This window comes from Tachysurus vachellii, chromosome 7 (assembly GCF_030014155.1).
Source record: "Tachysurus vachellii isolate PV-2020 chromosome 7, HZAU_Pvac_v1, whole genome shotgun sequence".
Lineage (NCBI taxonomy): Eukaryota > Metazoa > Chordata > Actinopteri > Siluriformes > Bagridae > Tachysurus > Tachysurus vachellii.
Genome location: NC_083466.1, coordinates 9,625,951 through 9,649,739, shown reverse-complemented (window position 1 = coordinate 9,649,739; position 23,789 = coordinate 9,625,951). Strand labels below are relative to the sequence as shown.

The following is a 23,789-nucleotide window of genomic DNA, read 5'->3' as shown; positions in this document are numbered from 1 at the left end:
TGACAGAACAGCAATGTAAAAATCTTATCAATGTTTTTAATACAGCATAAATATTTGGAGTAGATAAAGAAAAGATTATCCCCCAGTTACGATTCACTTGTTTCATCAACAGTTTGGAAAATGGCGACGAGGCCTAATTATGACAATTAAGGACTAGTTTTTAAAAGCAACGTGCATGAGATTTAAGCAAGCCGTGCTTTCAAGCTGTGCATCATTTACAGTTCAGAGCTCGACAATTAACTAATTCTGTTTACAACACAGCCAATGTGAAAAAGAAAAGTGCTGAAAAAAGAACAAAAATATTTGTTTGTTAAATATAGATTATAGCAAATTAACTGTAAAATGAAGTTAGTACTTTAAAAAGCATTTCAGGGTTGGTGAGCTGCTGAAGAGCATCAACAAACTCTTGAAAAGCTCCTCCTCTATCCAGTTTTGCCTTTAGTCTGGAAAAACACACAAAATATAGTCAAATACAATTATTTCTTTTCATGCTTATAATAGTCACTAATTACCCAGATCAGCATACTTATGGACAAACTCCTGGTTCCTGTGACCTATAGCAGACTCTTCAAAGGTGTAGCCTTCATTGCTTATCATGAAGGGGTAGATGAGTGCTTGTGGGTAACAATCTGCGATCTCCTTCACCACATGCTGCACTGCCACTGCCTCTGGCTTGTCCAATAGGGCCATCATTTGACTGATCCAGCCAATCAGCTGCCAACAAGGCACGCTTACCACCTATCAAAACACAACATGGCTACTTCTGTAAAGAACAAACCCAAATTTAACCTAAAATAACAATCCCACAATCAGAGCCATTTTTCTTGGCTTTGACTCTTAAATTTTATCCCCAACTCCACCTCTCTGGCCATCAGGTCCAGTGTCTCTGCAGAGTAGAGCTCCACCAGCTGCAGTAAGCGAGGAAACTTGAGCCTGGCTTCCTCAGAGTTGAGCTTCAATGCTTTTAGCATCATCTTCACTACATGAGCAGGTAAACTCTGCATCTTGGAAGAAAGGCTCACTGCGAAACATGAACAAGACAAGCATTGGAATTCAAGACTTTATGTAAATGTATAATTTTGCTGCTAGAGATCCCAAGGCTGACCAAATAAATTGGAACATGTCCAAACAAAAATCCACAATATTGAGATGCATTATTTTATACATTTAGCTTTTGCATTCAATGGGAAGCTCAGTTCCAGGACAGCCACATTTTTATAGCGTTAATATGGTTCATTAAACATAGACCATAGAATGCTAAAGATTATAGAAACATTATGGTTTGGCATGCAGTCTTAGATTTACTCTCTTCTCTTTGCTCATTCTCCCTCAGTCTGCGGTCACAGAAGTTAGCAAGAGTCATGTAGGCCTCCACGATGCCTAATGTGTCCGCATATTTTTGGCTGAACGACTGCTCCTCTTCCTCAGCTTTGCGTGCAGCACTGTGTAATAGCTCGAGAGCATGCGTCTGCAGGCCCTCCACCACCTAACATTTCACAGAAGAGAGTGGGTTCAGTGGGTCATACTGGGCATAAAATATAACAGAAAATGATGGAAATTTAAAAAAGGTTAGCTAAAAAAAAGTTTTTTTTAAAAGAATTTGAGTAGATTATACAATATGTACAACGAGCCCATTCTGTCATCAGCTAAACAACACAACAGCATGAAGGTTTATAATAATGTGTTTGTTATTATTTAAACTATTTGACCAAATGTTTGTGAACGCCTAAGATAACACCCGTATCTGTTTCTTCCATGGTATGGTGTAGCATTACAATTTCTCTTCACTGGAACTAAGAAGTCCAAAACTGTCCTAGAATGATAATGTCTCTATGCACAACTTTTCACATGAATGTGACACTGATACTGACATTTGAACTATTATGTTGACATTTTAAATAATTTCAGCTAAACTCCAAAAGGTACCTTGTCACTAGAAGATGCCGTGGAAAGTTCTAGAACTCTCTGTGCTTTCTCTTCTCCAAGGGCTTCCAGAACAGAGGGACTGCGTTGCACAGCGCTAGCCAAAAGCTGAAAGGTGGTACCCAGCAGGATCCTCTGGTCTCTGTACTCCTTGCCAGAGAAGCCTTCACTATCTGTTTTAAACTCTTCACAACACAAACATATAAAATCAGAATTAAGAGCCACTTCATTCACTGTGTTACACACATTTCTGGACTGTGAAAGAAAGTCTAGTTTAGACATTTGGATGGTGGAACAGTTTCTACCAAGCAATGGGACAGTCTTGAGCAGGGAGCTAATCTGCTCAGCAGGCCCTTGGCTCTGGCTCCTTCGCTGGCTGAAACGTGTGAAGCTGTGCACCCAGCGCTGTAGACGACCTTTCTCCGCCTTTGCTTCCCTGTGAAGCTCTTTCAACAGCTTGGTCGCCACAGAGAAATTGTTCTGGTATGATATACAAGCAAGGAAAAAAGTTAAATATCTGTAAAGTTCCATAAAAGTCAAATAATCTATACCATTTTACTACATAAATAAGTAACCATGCACATGGACTATGGCTGTGTTGTGCAGGCCATAATGTGCACCCTTAAATTGCCCTGGAGTGTAGAACTGATACCAGTGATATCGGCTTTAAATTGCTTAGTGCTTTGTTAATGAGCTGAAAGCTTATGTGATTATGAAGTACCTGTTTCCAGGCAGTATCTGCCATGGTCAGTTTCATATGAAACTTGCAGTCCTTCACTAGTGCTTCTAAATCTTCAGCTGTGCTGTCCTGCTGAGCACCATCCACCTCCATACTGTCAGCAGGAGATGAGCACAGCTTCTCCCAGATCTTATCCAGGAAGAAACACCTGGAACATGAAATAATACATATTAGATCATACACACACCCTCACCCTCATCCTCACCAGTGTTGGGCAATAACGCGTTACTGTAGCACAGTTACCTTTGACAGTAACTAATACTTTTTAAATAAAGTAACTCCGTTACTGTTACCGTATGGTGCGTTTGTCCGTTACTTTTTTAAATGAATTCATTTTGGCTGAAGTGTAGCCTACAGCAGCGACGCATTGTAGGATTGGTGGATGCCAGCCACCGTAAACACGAAGACGCTGCACTGTGGGCGTGTTTCCGTTTATTCAAGTATGTGCGGCAGTAATGGCGAGTCGAGGCGAGAGCAAGACGAGTTTCTCAAAGTGGAAATATGCTCATTATTTCTCTTTAGTTGAGCATAAAGACAAAAACCTTTTAGTCAAATGTAAGCTGTGTCTTTCTGCTTCGAAGGTCCTGTCCATTAATGGGAACATTAAAGAACATACTTTAAAAAAGTAACTAAAAATGTACTTTTAACAGTAATGCGTTACTTTATGGTGTAAGTAATCAACAAAGTAATTGAGTTACTTTTTGAATGAAGTAACTAGTAACTGTAACTAGTTACTATTTCTTAGTAACTAGCACAACACTCCCTCACACGATCCTCACACACACCCTCACACACGCCCTCACACCCTTACATGAAGGCAAGGATATTACCTAAACTGAAGATTTCATTAACCTTGCCCAGACATAATCTTTTATTAAGAGATAAATCTACTCAGATGACTCACCTGGATATAATAATGTCATCCCACACATTCATGGGGTCCATTTTAGCATCAGGGTAGCGGCTGGTCCACCTCTTGATCAGAGTTTTTAAAGAGCCACCCGAGACTGGTGCAGAGAAGAACAAAGGTATTGAGGCCATCATATGTAGATGAAAGCCATCCAAATCAACCTTAAATGCAAAAACAAACATGACTATTGTTTCAATAATGTTCTTAATCAAGTTAGGCAGCTCACCCTCTCCTGTGATGTAATGTAGGAAATCCTGGATCTCCGTGAGAGCTTGGACTGACTGGAGCATGCTCAGACGACTTCGGTTCAGCAGAGGATCAACACTGGAGTAGTTCTGTACAACACAATAGTGTTAACTGTCACTCATTCAAGCATGTGTCTTTTTCTTAGTGAATCTTCCTCATCATTTTTTTCTGAATGTGTATTCAACCACAAATAACTGGGGGCCAAGCACTGGAAAAAAACTTAAGCGCTGGATCCCAATTGTCTTTGCCGCTGCTATAGTGTACATTTTTCTGCTTCTACCTCCATATCTATGGAATCGTTTAGCTGAGCCCACTTAAATTTCAAACTAATTCCATTATATGCAAAAGATTTTACAAAGCAAGATTTTTGGCTGATTTTCACAATACTGGAAGAGGCTGAAGCTCACTAATTATTCATATTAACTGTGGCGGTTAGCAGGTGAGATTTAATGTACTTGTCACAACCCACATTGGGACTCAAAGCTCATCTACTCCTGTTATTCTCTAAATCCAAAACTGACCTGCATGAAGACCTGCATGCAGTTGTTAGCATAGTATTTAGCACGATCATAGTCCTCCTGCAGGATGTACAGAAGACTGAGGTCTTGACTGTAGAGCGTCTCCATCACCAGTTTTCTTTGCTCGACCTTCATGGCAGCATCCACAAAGCTTAGCATGTTCTGGTCCCTCTGCCCCTGCTGCAGCTGCTTCAACATGCTGCGCATCACATACTGCAGGTAGGTTTCCTGGTGGACGTTTATTTTAAAGTGTTACTACTTTGTTTTATTTGTGTCTGTCAGTATTACAGGATCACTTATCTACATTGTAGAGAAAAATAAGGTTGATTCTTAAGCATAAAATTTAAAAATCATTCACAAAAAATGCTAATGCAGGGTGTACACAAGCGTCAATAAAAGTTAAACATTTATCAGTTTTTCAATTAATAAATGAATATAATTTTAATCAGTGAAGAGTGTGTGAGAGTATGCAGTGTGTGTGTCTACTGATAACTCAAAGAGCTCCTTATAATACTAGAATATAGGACATATTTATATTTAAGACTAATCACACATATTTTACATAGTACTAGATTTTAACACTCTTTAGCCAAAGCATACAACGTGCAGATTTAGCTTCACCACTTGCAAATCTTAATAATACAGATTTTTGCACTGAAACGGCACCAGTTTATGGATTACTGATGAGTGAGGGTAGAAATCTGTTCCACACCAAAATGCTGTGAAATCTTTAGCTGAAGCACAATAGAAAAGTTTGTAATATACTAATCTAATGAAAAACAACAAAACAAAACATACGATTTATTTCCCGATCTGCTTTATAGCATGAACGTAGACAAATTCCCACCTGATAAAATGGGTCTTCCCACATCCTGGACAAGTCGTGTTCTATATTAACTGTAGCACAGTACTGCAGAGACTTCCACTCAGTCAGGTGATCGTAGGCCTCCAAAGCTGCTATTTCCCAGAAATCCTTCTCTGTATCTGTGGGTTCGCCATCCATCCACTCCTCGGAGTTCAGTGCCTAAGCCAATGAAACAAACTCCCAGAATTATTGAAAGGCACACATTCAAGGCAGACACAACATTAGATTATCACAGAAATATATGAAAGTTATATATACACCAAGACACAGATGAAAATGTGCTCCAAAATGTAAAAGGTAGAAAAGGCAGACCGCATCACCAAGACATTTTGGTACAAGTTTGGTTCAATATTTATTGTCTGAAAGAGGGGACATTGTTATAAATGGAAAATAAATTCTTAATTTCTTTTGAGTTTTTAATGCTGTGTGCCAGAATTCAGCCAAGTCTCTCACAAAAATATGTTGAAATTATCCCATTAAGAAATGTGCCACAGCAGTGTGCCACCAAACGGACATTTGCATTACCTCATTATAAAGCTTTACTGCCTCAGCGTAGTCACCTTTCGCTTCGGCCTGCAGTGCAGTGCATGTGATGGTCTTTGTGCCAATCTTTCCGCCAAAGATGCCCCTCACCACATCATAATCGCCCAAAGACCTATACAACCTAAAGTTTTCAAACAAGAGGAATAAATTCCACTTCTGAGTACAGACTTTATATAAATATATAAGAAATAAATAAATAAATCAAAACATTTCTTTTTCTCACTTAGCTAAATGAATCCAGCGATCTGTGTCAGGGGGCAGCTCCTGCTTGCCTCGAGCTCGTTTCGAGGGAGGTTCACTTGGCATGCTGTTGGACTTTATGAGGCATTGCTCCAGGAGGAGGATGCCCATGGGCTGCTGAAGACTGGCCAAACAGCTGGCACTGACACTGGCAGGCTGCACATTTAGTAGAGCGGAGTGCTGGTAACACATATCCTGCACAAAATAATCATAATCAGTATCTATACTTTACTATCAGTATACTATAATCTAGTAATCAGTTTATTAGTGTGGAATTATGGTGAAAAACATGTAATGCTAACATGATTTTATCTACATGAGGAAGTAGAATTGGACAGTACAGACAAGAACATTACAAACCGGTGAAATGGTTTAGACGAATAATAATAAAATATTTGAATGTTTGAATGTTGAACTAATCTTGATCTACTCCACAGTGACAAATGTTGTTTTCAGAGACTGTATCTAATGCATTAATACAAGTAAACACAATACAATACAATAGCTAATCAAAAGACAGATACTATAAATTTAAACATATATGTTTAAGTGCTTTGGTTCTGTATTAAAATGATATTACATAAGAACAGCTTTGCTATTTTCCATCATGCGCGTATTAAAAACTGTCCCTAGATTGTGCCTTTCCTTCATTTGAACGGATTAAGATTTAAAAGTTCTTCACTGTTGTAATTACTCATATTATCAAAGATGAAGAATGCAGATTTCATTGAAAAACACAGGATTTTTTCTTTAATATAAGTAGGACTGCCAATCTCTGTGAAAACTGTGGTCTCGTGTCAGTTCCCACAACAATCAGTGCACAATCAAACCTCACAAATATACTGAATTTATTATTTAACCAGATTGTAACCTGAATTATCCTGATAGTTCTTTCTAAATTACACTGTCAACATACCTGCACGCAAGCAATAAATGGTGGGAAGTATGTTGTGCTTTTGTACAGGAGGTTGTTCATGTCCTGCAGTAAATTGCTCAGTATTCCCTCCCTCTCTTTAAACGACTTGTTTCGCTCCATCTCCACCAGCACGCCAGAAAACAGGGAGCTGAACAGCTGTTTAGCGAGAGTGGAGTCTCTCTGTGGAGGTCAGAGACAGATGATCAATGCAAAATACACAGAAAGAATGTTTTCATTAAAGGAAAGCTGTATTTCCATTAAAGATAAGTGGTTACCTGTGCAAGGGCCTGTAAGGGTGCAATAAGACTGCTGTACTGGATCTGTATGTCAGGCAGGTCTCCAACCCTGTAGCTACGGTACAAGGTCACTTGAGCCTCTCGTTGTATTTTCTGCGTGGCTCTTTTTTCCTGATTAACACAGAAATGTGAGCTGCTGCTGCAAACTAAAAAACGGTGTATAGACACAAATAACAGCAACAAATCAGTGTGTGATTTCTACCCTTTGAGTTCTTTGTGATTGGATTTCCCTCTTGGCAAACTTTATGTTTTCTTTCTCTTTGTCCTTTAGAAACCGTCGCCTCAGTCTTAGGATATCAGCCCGTCTTTCCCGTTCAGCTGCACAGAAATAAATATATGTACGTTTCTTTCGTTGAAATATAAACAGTGACATGTTGATAACTCCAAAATAGTGATAGCTTGACATAAGGAACTTTGGGACCTGTGGAAGAGCCAACAAACCTGCACTTCGACTGTCTGTCTCATCAGTAGGATTTGTCAGACGCTTAGAGCCAAAGTTGGCACCTGCAACTCGCCAAGATGCGAGTCTCTCAGCTCTCTTCTTCTCGAACACCAGCAGAGAGGTCTCAGACTCAGAGGACAGGGTGTAGTCTGCTAGCGTGTCCACACTACTTCCGGTTAACCAGTTATACACTGAAAGCCGACCTGAAAGCACATACAACCAATTTAGTTAGGGACAAAAGTAGACCTTAAGTGCATGCTTGTGAAGGCCTGGGAAAACCAGCAGGATGTTGATCTGGGTGACAAAATAATAAATAAACAAAAACAAACAAACAAACAAACAAATATAACTAAATACTAATAACTAAATACTTTAGTTCAACATCTAACAAACTCTTAACAAAACAATATATCTCATTTGAAAAAAATCTCTCATTTCATTTTTCTATCTTTTTAGACTCGCAGCCAAGGCAAGTTTTTAAAAAAACAATGTTAAATAAGGATCCAATTTATTACGATGCCTAAAGCTTCGTAAGTTGTTAGAGACAGACTGAAATTTGCTTTAAAAAAATTGTGATTTAATATTAGAAAAAAAGATTCATGTTGCATTTATTTTGCATATATGGAACAATAAAGTTTGCATCAGGTCAGAAGTCAGTTTAACCAACACAACAGGAAAAAAACGGTTAAAGTGATGACAACAATAACAACCCAAATACTACAATTATGTATAAAAATACACCCCGAATTATACAGATTGGTAAAACTATGAGAAAATCACCTGCACCAGGTGCCTGAGTCTGGGAAAATTCCAGAGAGGCTTGGGTGGCTCGGATTTGGCCCTTCATACTGGCTGGCTGCATTTCTGCACTGTCTGCCCGCTGTGTGCCAGCTGCCTGTGTCACTTGGGTCTCCATGAACATAGGAGTGAGCACCGTGCTCCTCAGACGCCAGTTAGAGTCAATCGTGTAATCCTGGCGATTACACAAAAAAATACAAAATTGAATAAACAGTGACAGCGTATTTCTAAAATGCTAATGAGATACACCCAAAGGCTTGCCTGAAATTTGCACTCTGAGAGCGGGAACTCAAACATGTTGCGTGTATAGTCGGGACTCTGACTGGTCATTTCCAGCAGCAAGTCTGTAGCCAGGCTAAGGAAGCGCTCCTCAATGCGGGCTGAGTAGAGAGAGTTCAGCACCATCAGCAGTCGCTCCAGCGTAGCAGGAGATAAACGCTTCTCGTGACTCCAGAAATTTCGTACGTACAGCCTTAGAAACACAACATGCATTATGGATCGTCAGAATGCATTCAGCCCATAATTTCACAACAGTATGATTGATGATAGAATGAGTACTAATCCGAAAGTCATCAATGTGTTTCTGTAGAGTTTGGTAGAGTTTCTGTGTGCAGGACTCACTGTAGGCCCTGGTTTTCATCGGTCAACCCTTGGAGAAGTGTTTCCTTGGCCTCATTTAACACCTCCACACATGTGCTATCTTCTCTGCTCTCAGTATCACTGTTAATGCACAATTACAAGATCCCAAAAAGGACATAGATTAAAAATAAACACTCAATACAAACACAAGTAGAAAAGCTCTGGTGGAATATTGGTGAAGCCATAGAAGAGGAGCGAGAGGGAAATGATGGTACCTGTAATTGTCCTGAATCCACATGAGGATGTCATACATTCTCTCTCTGCATGCAGGAGAGGGGTGAGAGACAAAGGCATTGACTGCCCCCAAAATTTCCTTCATCTCCTCAGGCTTCAGAATTGCTAGGATCTTATGGACGATGTCCAGACACACTCGCTGCCTCGCCTCATCTCTAAGAAAACAAAGGATATAGTAATAATCCACTCAAGGAAGCCGTGCAACTCAATGGGGCATTCTGTAATAGAAAAATTGTCAACGATAATGTGGTCTGATACACCACAGCATGAAGTAGAGGGCCAATAACACCACAGTGCTAATTATTTTCCTTTAACACCACATCCCAATGTGTTTAATTTATGTTGTTTATGTTCAACATTATAGATTATCTAAAACAATTTCGTTTCTTTTCCTTATGTTATAGAAGATAACACGATACGAAGTCGAGTGTGTGCCATGAACATGTAATTATGTAACTTATGTAATCTGGAGCTCTGATTGTGTATCACTGTAAAGCTTATGTAAAAGGCTCATTTGCTATATTATAATACAGGATAACTGTTTTATTCTGGGCAGAATCATGATGGCTGGGCATCAAAGATATCTAGATTCATATCTATATTTATATAAACACCCGATGCTGTAGCGATGAGGGATCTACATTACTTGCTGCTCCTCCGTGCCATTGGTTCCTCATTACAGTGCCACTGAAACATGCACAAACCTGTGGGCCATCGTCTGAGTGAAGCCCTTGGTCTTGAGGTGGAGGAAAATGTCAGGGATGACATCAGCACGACTCAGAACACACTCTAGGCAGTACGTTTTCAGCATGCCGTGTAGTTTTGGCAGCAGGTAGAAAACAACACTCACAAATCTAACATAGAAACACACATTTTCACAATCTTCACAAGATTCTAAAATGGACTGAGCCGGTCACAAATAAAAACAAGCGATGAATGTCCTGGGTAACTTACCGATCCATCATAAATGGGAAGTGCTTACAGAGTTTGCACAAGCAAATAATAAATTTGTCATCCAGGTCCTTCTTCTTCAACTCCATCAGTTTGGTAACAGTTGCATTTAAAAGTGGATCCTTATTTTGCTACATGAAGACAAAAAAAAACAAACACACAATGTGTGTAAAATGTTTTCATGCTTCATCACTGCATGAAAAACAAAAATGACAGTCTGAGTGGGCAAGATGAAGATAGTGAAAATAATTTACACATACACTTTCCTTGTCAGTCATGTACTTCAGGATTAACCCGATGATCTCTGCTGCAGCAGAGTAAACTTCTTTATATCTGATAAAGGACAGATTGTTGGCCAGACACTGGAAGTACCTGCAAAATTGGATTGGTTGAAAAAATACTTTGGGACCTCTTTAGCTTACAGTAGCTTGAGAAAGAAACACAAGTGAAATGAGTGGAACTTGAGTGCATTGTAAGAAGTAGAAAGAAATATTAGTTAATACCCCAGGAGTAAAACGAAGTCATAAGTGTTCTAGAAGTTCAAGCAGGAGTAAGAGTTAATATCATACTCCAAGTTTAAGGGGTGTGTTCGTGATTGATCCCATTCTAGTGGCATCTAATTTCTTTATGTTCAAAGGCAAACCCCACCAAAGCCAAATAAAAACAAATAACTTAACTGGAGTATCAGATTGCTTTGAGGTGGTGATTAGTGCCTCGCATACACTTATTTTACGACCCAAAGGAGATTGCAAGTAATGTGATGAAATTAGTAATCAACTACGAAGAGCTGAATTTTACAACGGAAATGTGTCTTTATTTACATTTATACTGAGTGTCACCCTTTAGCTGAGGACTTTCGGGTACCTGTCTTGTTCAATGCCACAGGCAGGGTCGTAAGGGGGAAGATCATTGGCTAGCACTATGCCTAAGAGCTGCAACCCAACAGAGTTGTCTTTGCTGTTAGGGTCCTTTCGAGAGTAGTAATCAAATATCAAACTGCAAAAGAAGAAGGAAAAAACAAACAAATAATTACAAAACAATCTTGACAGTGAAGGAATGATGCATAGGAACCAAATTCTGAATACAAAGCGGGAAGTGGTATTAACAAATACAACAATGTAGATAGAGAGCTCGGTAGCTCCCTAGGTCGTCATTCAGGATATTGTGTACAGGAGTTCAGGCAGCAACAAGAGTAACAAGTCCTAGACAAAGCTGAATGAACGTTTTTTTTTTTTATGGTGCACAATGAGATTTTTAGGGAATGTTTCAGTGCACTGGAAGGATTTTACAATGGAGACACAGACCTTCTTGACTCCCTGATTCCTGACTATAGTTTACTATTGCATTGCTAACCAGTTTCTTCAGCACTTGCAAGAGGTGCAATTTGAGATTTACAGCCAAAAAAAATAGAATTTAGTAAGTGTTATTCCATACTTGTATGGTATGTGCAGACAGTCTTTCCAGCACTCTACTATGGTGCGAATAATCTCCAGATTGTGCCGAAATACTGCTCTTTTGGCGTGGAAACAGTTTTTCATTAAAAACTCCATTAGACGATTGGCCAAGACCTCATCTCTGGTGTTACCCTGAAAAACAACAGAAATGGGAACAGTAAACAGACACCACATTAAGCCAGACACATAAAGCCTAAAAAGTAATGTAAAGGTATAGCCTATGTCGTTCTAGAAGAACGCACCAGCGTTTTAATTAACATAAACTCTAATCGCTATAAAGGCTGCACAAATACATTTTTATATACACGCCCACTTTAACAGAAACACCTGTAAACAAAGTCACTTTTTTGATTATCCAATCTGCCAATCACATGGCAACAGAGATGCTACCATGTGATTTTTCTGTAGTTTATGTTTGCGATTCATGCATAACTGCATGAATGAACAGTTAGAGGGAGCGAGTGTGTGTATTGTTGTGAATTTTTAAAACGGTCACCGATGAGTTTAGCAACTGCTCTTACATTATCCCAAGGCTTAAGTGAAGGTTTATACTCTCATACCTTTGGAGTGGCAACACTAGTCCAGGAGAGGAGAGTGACCACTATATCCACCACCATAAAGTGGATGCCCTCTCCACCATTGTTACCAGAAACGACCAGCTGTAACATTGGACCCAGCCAGTGCCGAGCGTAGGGACGGAATACCTGTGTAAAAGAAATCGAGCATGACAGTGACCTAAGAACTAACAAATAAAAATCACATCTCGATCTCTGCTAAAAATTCGGTCCCGTGTATGGAAAAGAATAAGAGCAGTCACCTCCTCGGTATTGATAATGAGCTTGGCGATGAACAGTCGAACGTTCAGGGAAGTGGATGGATTACCAAGCTTCCCATGCAGATATTTCATCCAGGGAGGAAGATCACTTGGTATTACTCCCTAAAAGAAAAAGGAAAGAATTCTCTTCTATCTGATGCCTGGATATTGAGCTTAAGTTCAGTATATGAATAGGAGTCCTGGAATAAACATAGGACATTCTCAACATACTTCCTCTATTTTTGGGGTGATGTTGTTTCTCTGCATGTGGCGGAAAAGAGCAGTCATAGTGACCATGCACTCATGCTGATTCAGCTCATCCATCTCCAACTCAACACTGTCATCCTGAGACAGAACCTCCACATGCTTCTAATAAGAGAATATTAACTCCTTAAAAGTGTGAATACACAATACAGTGACATAAAACACAAAAGGACTCTCTAGGTTTAACCCACCCTTGCCCTACTAGTCTTGCTATGGCCTGAGGGATTCTGGGAGTTGTAGGAGAAGCTCTGGACTCCTGTAGAGAAGTCAAACTGACTCATCTCCTCACTGAGACTACTGTCTGCCATGTAGGACTGGGAAGACAGGTATACTGGTCCATCTGGCAGAGAGAAAAAGATGAAAATGGAGCATTTAAGGGGGAATATAAGGTGTGCAATTAAACTAAGCACAAACAAAAAAAAAAACAAATAAGCAAAAGAGTTTGTCGTACAAACTGTTGCAGATTGTTATTTCTGTTACTACATGGGTTGGACAAAACAATATGATATGAAATATGTAAGATGTCTTTATTTATAAGGTGTTGGACCACCATTTGCATGTAATACAGCTTCCAACCTTCTTGGAACCTGCTTTTCATTCTTCTTCCCAAAATTTCCCACACTGGTCTGATGACATTCAAGTCAGGTGATTGAGCTGGCCATTACAGATGTTGAAGTTCATACTGGTGCTCTTCAAACCAAGACTGGACAGTTTTGGTTGTGTGTATGGGTGCATTATCATCTTGGAAAACAGTGTCATTGTTTGGAAACAATATCTGGACTATAGGATGCACCTGATCACCTAGAATTTCCAAATACTTGCTGAAAGTAACTACCATGTAGGCGATTGATGGGGCCAGTAGAATACCAAATACCAAAAAACACTGCTTTCTGCCCCCTTTGAAAGTCTGACACGTCACCCATTTCAACAATGTCTTAAACTAACTGCTGAGCACAGCTTGTTATGCAACCTAGAATTTATATAGCAACAAAAAATAAATAAATGATAATCACAACATTTAATTTTTCACAGTAGCCAATATAAATAATATTAACCCCTCTAATAATAGGTGTTCAAATTATTTTGTCCAACCCCTGTAGTTGAATAAGGGGCAACTGTCAATGCAGGCAATAACAGTTAATAATATGTAGGCAGTAAGCCTTGACTTAACATCTCACCTCCATTTTCTCCACTCACTTCCTTTCTGATCATTACATATTTCCTCTTTCTTTCAATTGGAAACTGTCAAAACAAATTACGTCAAAACATCAATCACAGTCACTCCAAAGCTGACAAAACAAAAACAACAAAAAGCTAAGTTATAAATTAATTACTTACGTCAATCTCTATGGGAAAATTGTATGTCCTCTTTGTGTCAATGAGGTTGTCAAAAATAAACTGATTCTGTGGGTAGGGGAGAAAAAGTAGAAGAGTATACTATGACAAACAAATAGCGTAGAGTTGTCATATGTAGAGATGTCACAAATGTAGAGTTACTCATATAGTCAAAATACGAAACAGTACCGTAACAATGCTTTAGTTTTATACCGTCTACTCAAGACTTCTAAGATCTTAAAAAAAACTAGCTCAAGATCAGGTATTGTGTAGTCCAATTTCTGACACAACGGTCAACTCAGAGCACACCTTTTCAGGTTTCTCAGTGAAGAGGAAACCCAGGTAGAATTTGGTCTCGTTGAAGCAGCAGCTGATGAGAGCGATGGCACAGTTGTAAGCAGCACAATGAAACTGCCTCCTCAACTCCAGCAAAAGCTGCTCTCCTGCCATGTTCTCAGTGAAACCCTCAAAACATGACCTGCAACACAAAGACAACATAAAAGCAGCTACAAACATCTGCATGGTAGTGCAAATATCCCTCTCACTCTTACTGCCAGTTCTCATTTAACAGAATTTAAAATACGTGAACACAAAAAAATCTGCTCCGTTTTCTTTTATTTAGTGTCTGAAACAATATTGATTGTTTTTATTTGGTTGTTGTTTTAATCCGACATTAGCGTATTATATATGTAATAAAAAATAGGAGTGAAAATGCCATTAGTTATTTATAAACACTGCTTTACTTACTTGAGCAGGGTCTTGGATAACTCGTTCCCCTCTGTCTTGATAGGGCCGCAAAAGGCCTGGTTGATGGCAGAATCTTTAGAGTAAACTTCCTCTTTAGGCAGACGAGAGTAAAGCAATTCCAACAGCTTACAGCAGCCAATCTTCATGATGATCTGACTCTCAAACGCAGACTCAACAGACTGAATTAGAGAAAAGATATTGCAGAATAAAAACAAGGACTGTTCTGTTCTGCAATGTTTGCTCACAATTGTAAAGGCATTACTCACTTTCGTGAAGCGTGCCTGTAGAGAAGTCATGATGTTAGCCACGTTGGTGATGAAAAACTGAGACAGAGCTTTAGCACTACAGTGAGTGGCCAGTGGAACCAGCACTCTGTCCAGCAAGCCCAGGAGCATGGAGTTCAGAGGAACATCTTTGTCCTGGAACATCTGATAAATGGTGCAGAGAAGAAGAACTTGCACTTCACAAGATGACCTGTTAGAGAACATTTAGAGTCAGGAACTGTAGATATGGGCGAGTTCTCCACAGATTGCAGCATATGGGAAAATCACGGAAATGTTTCTCTGCTTACTGTTGTGCGATTCTCTGGAAGCAGGTCTGAAAGAGGTCTTCCATGATGTGTTTTTTGTCACGACAAAGTACTTTACTCATTAGTTTCAACAGGAGAGGACTCTGTGATAGCTCCAAGGCATCTAAAAACTGAAAGCAGGAATAAAACATCTGTTGTCAATACATACCAATTTCTGGAATCATTCCTGATATCTACTGTACAAGCTTGTTGGGGCAAAGTTATGATCTAGGTTTGAAAAATTAGTTTTGTGCCCAAAAAAATTAGGTCAGCTGACCTGAGGTCAGTGCCTGAATATATACACTAAATGACCAGGATTTTTCCATCAACAGATTTTTTTAATTCCTTGATACCACAAGCATACTCCATGGAGCATGGTGGAATACACTGGGCTCAAAATGTGGAAAAGTGGTTCAGAAAGCATGAGACATCATTTTCACACATGGATTGGACACCAAAGGACCAAGACATTATCCCTATTAAGAATCTTTGAGACATGCTCGAGGAGACTGTACGCAATGATCTGACTCCTGCATCATCAATATAAGATCTTGATGAGGAACTAATGTAATCGTAATGTAATCGTAATTTCGTAATGTCTGTACGAAAATAGATGTTGTGACGTTATAATCATAAAACAATGCCACAGAGAATGCATGCTGTAATTAAAGCGTAAGGGGTGTGCCCATATAATCACAGACACACATATACATACTGTGTTTATATCCTACTTACTTAACTACATATATACTTATCCACATACTTACTTGCATAAATATATATATTTTTTTTGATTAAAATGTTCTGCCCTTTTTTGAGAATGACAGAAAATATGAATTCTTTAATATGCCTATAAATGAAGAATAATTTCTGGCACATTCCTGGCAAACGTTTACATTCTTTCACCTTACGGACGCAGTCCATGTAGTTGTTGCACTGGAGAGAACCACGAGGGAATTCGTCTGACTGCATTGGGAAATGAGCAGCCACTAAAGTCTGCAGACCCCTTTGCAGTTCTTCCAACGGACCACTGGGTAACGTAGTGAAAAAGGGCAGCATGATCAGTGCCTGGCTCTGTGGGGTTCCAAAAAGGACATTTATCAATTTTTAAAAGTCATTTTAAATTTTAAAGTTTAAATACATTCAGAATAATCATGAAAAACCACCAAACACAGTAGAATTAAAAACTATCTATAATGGACGAGAAATATTTTTTATTAAGTGTAACGTCACTTCAAGTCTTTACTTTAAGACACATGACCATTGCATACACATGCAGAACTACACAGCTTGGAATTACATTAAAAAAAAAAAAAGGAGAAGAAAATCACTACCTTCAGATTTAAGGGCAGAGTTGTATCTGTGATGAGGGTGGTAAAGGTAGCAAAAACAGCAGTAAAAGCTGGGTGACAAGTATTCGTGCTTACTGAAGAGTCGATCTGTGGACAATAAGAGAAAAAAAAATCCAAACCAGAATTTACAGAACTATTAGCATAATTACAGAAATTATGCAAGCATGTAATTATTTTCCCTGAATATTTTTAAAGTGTCTAAATGCAGCATCATTTGCACTGACACATTTCTGATACCTGCAGAACTTTGGAAAGCAGTGTAAGAGTTGAGGTTTTGCTTTCGGGTGAAGAGGAGGGACCTGTCCACCAGGGTTTCAGCAAGTCCCACTGCTTCAGTACTTGCTCTGCTAATCGTGAGCCTTGAGTCTTTCTGACAGAACGCTCACGGAAACTGTGATCCAACATGCCATTGAGGAGGACGCTAACCTGGGAAACAACAGGCACTGTGTAATGTCTTATACAAACATACACTGAAAGGCAGAGAATAAAAGAAATCACTCTGTTGCAATGAACAACAAGCTGACACAAAAGCCATAGCCAAAACTTTATTAAGATGAGATGAGGAAGGGGCAGAACTTTCAAGGGTGTCAATTAGTACTGATAATACCCTAATGCAAATAGGCATTTAGACTGAAAACATTTCCAGTGATCTTATCCATTAAGGATATAGAAATCAGGTTATATGGAAGTAGGAAACAAGCAAGATATGATTTCACTCAGGTGCAGGGCAAACACTGAACTCTCTCTGATAATCCTTCCAGGAAATCTTACCATGTTGGGACTCTGTGTGGCTGCATTAAGCAGCAGAGGCACCGAACGATCCAGCTGCAGCAAAAGCTCTGCATTGGTGGTGTTTTGGAAAAGGCTGTAGAAATATTCTCCATGGGAGAAGCTGAGGAAATGAGGATTCAAGCTGCCAGTCAAAGGTACTGACAGTGTGATTGAGTTGAGTAGCAGATCTACCAACTGCTCTGTCTGTGTGATAGAAGATGAGAAGTTATTTCGTTGTTGCAGGTGATCTGCATGGATATTCTGCTGTATAACATCCATATATGCATACTGTACTTGCCTGATCACCCAGCGAGAAAGCCAGCTGCACAAGACCATTAGCTAGCTTCCTGCTACCTACATCCATGGAGGGGAGGGACTTCCTGTCCCCACCAGGTGCAATGCCTTTGTAAACTGCCATGAGAAGTCTGGATCCTAAAGAGCTATGGTCAGCCTGATCCTGGACAAAAACATATGCTAAGGGTAAAAATATAAACAGCACAATGTGAATATAAACTGAACTGAAATCAATTTGGGGAACAGGCTACCTGGTTTTGTAGGACAGAGCTCAGAATCCCACTCTGGTGAAGCTGTTTAGAGGCTGAGAGTAAGAGCTCCAGCTTGGCATGACTGTCACGAGTGTCTGGATCATACAGATCTACTGCACACAACTCTTCCACACTGTTCAGGCAACATGAAGCAGAACTTATACTGGGCTAAATCAAGTTATTATTATTATTAGTGGTATTAGTGGTGTTAGTAGTAGTAGTAGTAGTAGTCGTAGTAGTAGTAGTATCAGACCTCTGGGCAGTTATCTTCTTCCTAATGGCATTCTCCAGATCAGTCCTGTAGGGTGTTGCAGCCAGAGCCTTCAACAGCGGTACACACACCTCGGGCAACCGAGTCATAACCTCCAAATCGGCCATATTGAAGCCAATAGAAGAGGGTTCACATACGGTCATGCTGACCAATATGAAGAAGGTGGCATTGAAAAAGTGCTTTTCCAGTAGCTGGAATGAGATTTTCAGACAACGCATGACAAGTTGTTTTTGTTTTTTTCATCCCATTTTATACCAATCAAATGCATCATTGTAATAAACATCAGACCTTCCAGACATCCTCCTGGCATTTGAGCAGCACCATGGTGGAGAACTCCAGCAGGCGCACTATGATGGTGCATTTTCTGTAGTTGTACAGCTCTTGCTCACGAGGGCTAAAGTGTGACCAAGTCGAGTCAGCCACCCTGAAACAGGCCCTGGCAGAATTCAGGTCTTCTAACGCCAGTTCGGTGAGGAAGAAACGGAGGGCTGGCAGGAATTGAGACTCCTCACGAGAGTCTGGTTAAAAGCAATAGAAACAAACAAGCATATATAGTGAAGCAGCTGAAGATATAAGAACGAGTTTAACACCGTGCTCCATAATTACTGGAATAGTTTTTTCAATACTTCTATAGGTGTGTAAACTAGTCCATGAATAAATATTCTATGTACATATGTATTATTTACAATGGTGTATTAAATAACCTGAAAAAAGAATTAGTTGATTAGTTTCCTGTAAGAGCATAAGATGTCTATTCTGAACTCTACCATGTCCAAAACTTACCAACTGATTCATCTTGCCAACTCTGATTTATAAACTCCATTTATAAATGTTAAATGTTTTTCTGTCATTAATTACAATTTTATGTTTATTACTTTTAATTTATGATGATTTGTCTGCCATTTAATCCCCTGTGAATTGAATTCTACTGTGTCCTATTGAACCTATTGTGATCTGCTTTGCATCACTACAGTCAGAGCTGCTGTTAACGAAATCAAATCTATTACTTTTGTTCATTTTGCAACGACTTAAACATTTTTCTCGTTACTATAACGTGATTCTTTTTGGCTACCTGGACCTACCCAGAATTCTTTGAGGCTGCATGAGACGGAGGCTGGTGAAGGTGTTGTAACAGTCAAGAACAGCCAGTAAAAGATCCATCCACTGGAGGGTGACCCGGACACTGAAAGGGGCTTCCACTTCTCTCAAAGTGGGTTGGTCTTGCAAGCCTCCTCCTTCCAGACGTTTGATTAAAAATGTCTGACCTTCGTTTTTAACCTGCTTGTCTAGCCACTGTGCAGCAGTAGTCCTTTCTGAGCATGAAGGGAAATAAATTAAAGTGAGTCTCAAATCTCTTACAATTCCCTTACAAATCCCTTATAACTCAATCTCAAATAAAGATATAATCCTGTTGAAGTATAAAATTACTCTTCATCAGTGTGCAAGACTTTCAGCTACCTGGCAGCAGTGGGACAAACTCAAAGAAGAGTTCAAGACACTTGTGACGACATTCAGTCTGCGGACGTCCGCATTGGGTCAGCAGCCACATGACCATGTTGCTGAGACTCAGAGACTGATCTGGAGTGAAACCCCTATGGACCGTAAATAAACATTGTCTGCTTAACACTTAAAACTCCAATTTAACCAAATCATTAAACATAAACAAATCAGCTGCAGGCACACAGCTCATACCTAGGTATGCGTCTCTTGGTGTTCTGATTAAGCGAGTCTGCCTTGTGTTTAATTATCCTTTTGAGATGGTCCAAAGCACTGCAGCATTGCTGTACAGTTCCTGTAATGATCAGACCGAAGCACCAAACATGACACATAATCAAATCAATTATGCTAAACGTAAAAAAAGGAACGGTCTCTTACCCAGTGATTTTTCATCAGAGTGTGCTAAAGCCAAGCTCTCTATAAACACCACTAGCACCTCAAATACAAACTGCTGCACAAGAGAGTTTTCCTCTCTGAAAGAGAAAAAGTATACAAAAATATACAAAAATCTTCCACACAAAGCGATATGCTTTAGATTCACTATTATGCTAAAATCCCTAAACCAGTGTTTTCTGTATATGCCATCTGGTAATAATGGGGGCTGTGAGAGTTCAAAAATCGGGACTAGGTCCCTTATGACCTGCTTGGGAAACCCGGCCCTGATAAACGCACTGTGGTTAATGCACAGATAAAATTTCTATTTATTATTCAAAATACTTTTTTTATGCAAATAGAAACATCTTAGCACAAGTGGCTTCTTCCACAATTAAAAAAAAATCAAACCACTAAACAATGGTCTCAAGCTACTATTGAAGCATATGCACACCTGAAGTGTCTGTAGATGTTGTTAAATGCCAGTGCAGCACCCAGTCTCTTAAAGACATTGGGATGCAGGGCAAGACTATAGATGCGCTTGAACAAGGACTTAATGTTGGCTGGGCTGTTTTTCTGCTGCTCCGGGGAGGTCTGTTTGATCGACCACTTCACAAACTCCTGAATGCAGCGGCCACTGAAGTCCCTCAAGGTGCTGTCGAGTGGATCCACCACGCCATCCTGGATTTCAAAACAGTCACAGCCAAGGTTTACAGCATAAAATATTCTTAGTAAATAAACCAAATAACTACTATCGATCAAAATATATAAATGTTCTCATAGAAAAAAAAATTGTATTATGAACTCTGGGTTCAAATAATTAACAACATTTTCAATAACAGCTTGTACCTATTTGTTTTATTCCTCTCTTACTACAGCGACTTACTATTACATTTATATTCATTTATGACAACACCCTTTTTGTTCATTTATAGTTGGCGAAAGACCGGCAAAAAATAAATTCCTGTTTTTCCTGTATACTTACAGCATAGCAGTATATACTGTACAGAATAGTCCAACCCTTTAAACAGCCTCTATTATTATCCCGGTCACAAAAAAAATGTTACGGCTTTAGCTGCGATTGCTGCAAAGCGCTGGCACTAGTGAATCTTTGCAATACTGCTAAATAAATCTTCATCATATCCACGATTTAAGTTATTGAATCCTTTTATATAGGTGTTCACCAAGTCCCCATTAATGTAAACCTTGCAGCGGGAACTACAGGCAGTTTAATTTTCTATTAAAGAAAAATTATCAGCAGCTTCTGTCCGATAAGAACTGAGCACTCAACAGCACTGTTATAAATTAACATGACTAATAATGTTCCAGAAATGTAGCTGTGACATTATCAAGCTCATGAATAAATATTAAGAAAATTATAATAATAATAATGAATCGTTTCATGATCCTTTTCCATACCTTTAAACAAACATCAAAAAATAGCTTCAGTGATATTTACCAGAATGGCTTCCAGCACTGCTACTGTGTCCTGACTCTCAAATTTTTTGTTGTTGGTAAACCAGTGGATTAGTTGCATCACCAGGGGCTCAAACAGCTGCCTTGTCACCTGAGAAAAGTGAGCATATACAAACATGAATGCTTAAACTCATGAGACAGAATTCATTCCACATCCATTTAACCACTTTTTGTACAGCTTCTCCTACACAGGGTTACTGGCTACCTGGAGTCTATCCCAGGAAACACCATGGAAGGGGTATCAACACAATTCAGGGCATGATTTCATACATGGGCAATTCAGAGATACCACTCAGCCTACAAAACATGTCTTTAGCCTGGGAAGGAAAACCTCCAAAGTATGGCTAGAATGAAGCACAGGAGATCATTAAACCCCCAACCACATGTGTAAGGTAAAAGTGCTAACCATTTTTCACCAAGTGCTCATCATACAGACCTGATCTACATCGCAGGCCAGGCGTAGCAGCACTGGGAAGACCCGTTTGTGCAGATTGTACATTGGTGGAGATGACTTCTCTCCCTCTGCCATCTGAGCTCCTCTCCCCACCATATATACAACCAGGCTGTGAAGCAGCTCACATGCTGCCACCTAGACCCACAGAGGAAAGGTTGACCACCATCAGTCTTAATGATTCCATATAAAACAGTAAAATTATACCATTTTTAGAAAACCTGGCCATAATTCAGTGGAATTATAATTTAGCTGAATACCCTTGCATAATATTATATGCCCGTACAATTATATGTATAACTAGAACATACATTTCCTGAAGAAAATGTGAATGGTGTTTGCACGTGGCAAGTACCCCTCATCGTGCTGAGTGTTTTGATATGTCACATGTCCATGTTGTGCAAATTTATTATTCTCACAGGAAATCAAATGACGTCACATGACTTCATCAAATTTCACGTGAGGAAGTTCCCCTCATTTTTCTGAGTGTTTGATATGTCACATGTTCATGTTGTAAAAAGTTTTTTGATTTTGCATATTTTGGGGGCGGGGCTGCGGCACAACCGGAAGGCCAATCGGTACACCAATTTAAAAGTTTGTTCAGAGTATCACCCTAAAGGAGCTGGCCGAGTTTGGTGTAGATAGTTCGAAAGCTTGCCGAGTTATAAACCTCCAAAGTTTATAATGGGGGTCTATGTGAAAAAAGGCCATTTTGAGACCCGGTACCGGAAGTACCGGTACTCGGATCACTTAGAAAAGTCATAGCACACCTCTCCTCAATGAGCCGGTCAATTTGACACCTCATTCATGGGTCTAGGACAAAAGCTGCAGGACAAGTTATGCGCCGAAGTTTTGTCCGGAAGAGTATGCAGGATAGTAATAATGTTGCTTTGCAAGCACCATTAATTGTATAAATACGAATGTAATGTTAAAATTGAGCAAGAATGTGAACGGTATTTCTGAAGTTAAGTTGAAGAAATGATGATACAGACATACTTTAGTTTGCCTGTCACTAGAGGAGAGAGCAAGCTCTGTGATTCTCGGCAGGAAGGGATCCAGGTAGATGACAGGCTTAATATCCTTGAATGGCACGGCGAAGCTTAGCCTTTTCTCACTGTCCCATGCTACAAACCGTCTCATCATGTCCTCTGCAGAAATGGCTGGAAAAATGACAACATGCAATGTTAATAATCCTAAAACAAGCAATCTTCAAAAAATTTTTCATGATAAAAATACCATCCAAAAGTTTATAAAGTTCCTGAACCTTAGGCACCTTTTTAATTCCGGAAAACAGCTCACCTGTAACCAAACTTCTGTTCAGTTGTCCTCCGAGATGGCCTAAAAGTTGCACCACTCGCCGTCGTACTGCAGCGATGGGAGACTCGTCTCCCTGCGAGACCACAAATTAACCAGCAGATCAGCATTCTGGCCACAAACGTCCATTTTGCTCAAACATATACTTAAAACACAATAATATATTGTATGTCCTACACCACATTATTACACAGACAGTAAGTATGAATTGGAGGCATGGAATGAATGAATAAATTGGGACACAGTAGAATTCTTTTCTTCTCATATCCCAACTGAAGAGCAGCTATGATACAACGCT

General features: G+C 39.5%; 1 protein-coding gene across 2 annotated transcripts in view; it reads right to left on the bottom strand.

The window, feature by feature from the left end:
• prkdc (protein kinase, DNA-activated, catalytic subunit) overlaps nt 1–23,789 on the bottom strand; it is a 40,713-nt gene that overhangs the window by 5,601 nt on the left and 11,323 nt on the right. Inside the window, exons 23-75 of one of the 2 annotated variants that reach the window (XM_060874069.1) lie at nt 23,477–23,567; nt 23,174–23,337; nt 22,163–22,315; nt 21,710–21,817; nt 20,705–20,931; nt 20,257–20,351; nt 20,074–20,173; nt 19,840–19,973; nt 19,464–19,694; nt 18,670–18,899; nt 18,364–18,572; nt 18,111–18,243; nt 17,860–18,022; nt 17,566–17,765; nt 17,032–17,220; nt 16,777–16,881; nt 16,349–16,516; nt 15,446–15,573; nt 15,141–15,348; nt 14,875–15,053; nt 14,437–14,605; nt 14,131–14,196; nt 13,971–14,034; nt 12,984–13,132; nt 12,760–12,897; nt 12,532–12,651; nt 12,275–12,418; nt 11,695–11,846; nt 11,125–11,256; nt 10,521–10,632; nt 10,264–10,391; nt 10,014–10,163; nt 9,291–9,464; nt 9,058–9,156; nt 8,698–8,908; nt 8,419–8,611; nt 7,638–7,841; nt 7,399–7,514; nt 7,176–7,307; nt 6,901–7,080; nt 5,968–6,179; nt 5,727–5,865; nt 5,184–5,360; nt 4,340–4,564; nt 3,799–3,907; nt 3,567–3,669; nt 2,645–2,810; nt 2,229–2,403; nt 1,927–2,108; nt 1,306–1,486; nt 861–1,021; nt 527–738; nt 356–443 (exon numbers count right to left, since the gene is read on the bottom strand). In XM_060874069.1, the coding sequence (XP_060730052.1) occupies nt 356–443; nt 527–738; nt 861–1,021; nt 1,306–1,486; nt 1,927–2,108; nt 2,229–2,403; nt 2,645–2,810; nt 3,567–3,669; nt 3,799–3,907; nt 4,340–4,564; nt 5,184–5,360; nt 5,727–5,865; nt 5,968–6,179; nt 6,901–7,080; nt 7,176–7,307; nt 7,399–7,514; nt 7,638–7,841; nt 8,419–8,611; nt 8,698–8,908; nt 9,058–9,156; nt 9,291–9,464; nt 10,014–10,163; nt 10,264–10,391; nt 10,521–10,632; nt 11,125–11,256; nt 11,695–11,846; nt 12,275–12,418; nt 12,532–12,651; nt 12,760–12,897; nt 12,984–13,132; nt 13,971–14,034; nt 14,131–14,196; nt 14,437–14,605; nt 14,875–15,053; nt 15,141–15,348; nt 15,446–15,573; nt 16,349–16,516; nt 16,777–16,881; nt 17,032–17,220; nt 17,566–17,765; nt 17,860–18,022; nt 18,111–18,243; nt 18,364–18,572; nt 18,670–18,899; nt 19,464–19,694; nt 19,840–19,973; nt 20,074–20,173; nt 20,257–20,351; nt 20,705–20,931; nt 21,710–21,817; nt 22,163–22,315; nt 23,174–23,337; nt 23,477–23,567 (8,178 nt within the window). The remainder of the gene's footprint in view (nt 1–355; nt 444–526; nt 739–860; nt 1,022–1,305; nt 1,487–1,926; nt 2,109–2,228; nt 2,404–2,644; nt 2,811–3,566; nt 3,670–3,798; nt 3,908–4,339; nt 4,565–5,183; nt 5,361–5,726; nt 5,866–5,967; nt 6,180–6,900; nt 7,081–7,175; nt 7,308–7,398; nt 7,515–7,637; nt 7,842–8,418; nt 8,612–8,697; nt 8,909–9,057; nt 9,157–9,290; nt 9,465–10,013; nt 10,164–10,263; nt 10,392–10,520; nt 10,633–11,124; nt 11,257–11,694; nt 11,847–12,274; nt 12,419–12,531; nt 12,652–12,759; nt 12,898–12,983; nt 13,133–13,970; nt 14,035–14,130; nt 14,197–14,436; nt 14,606–14,874; nt 15,054–15,140; nt 15,349–15,445; nt 15,574–16,348; nt 16,517–16,776; nt 16,882–17,031; nt 17,221–17,565; nt 17,766–17,859; nt 18,023–18,110; nt 18,244–18,363; nt 18,573–18,669; nt 18,900–19,463; nt 19,695–19,839; nt 19,974–20,073; nt 20,174–20,256; nt 20,352–20,704; nt 20,932–21,709; nt 21,818–22,162; nt 22,316–23,173; nt 23,338–23,476; nt 23,568–23,789) is intronic. The other variant, XM_060874070.1, reaches the window with a different exon arrangement.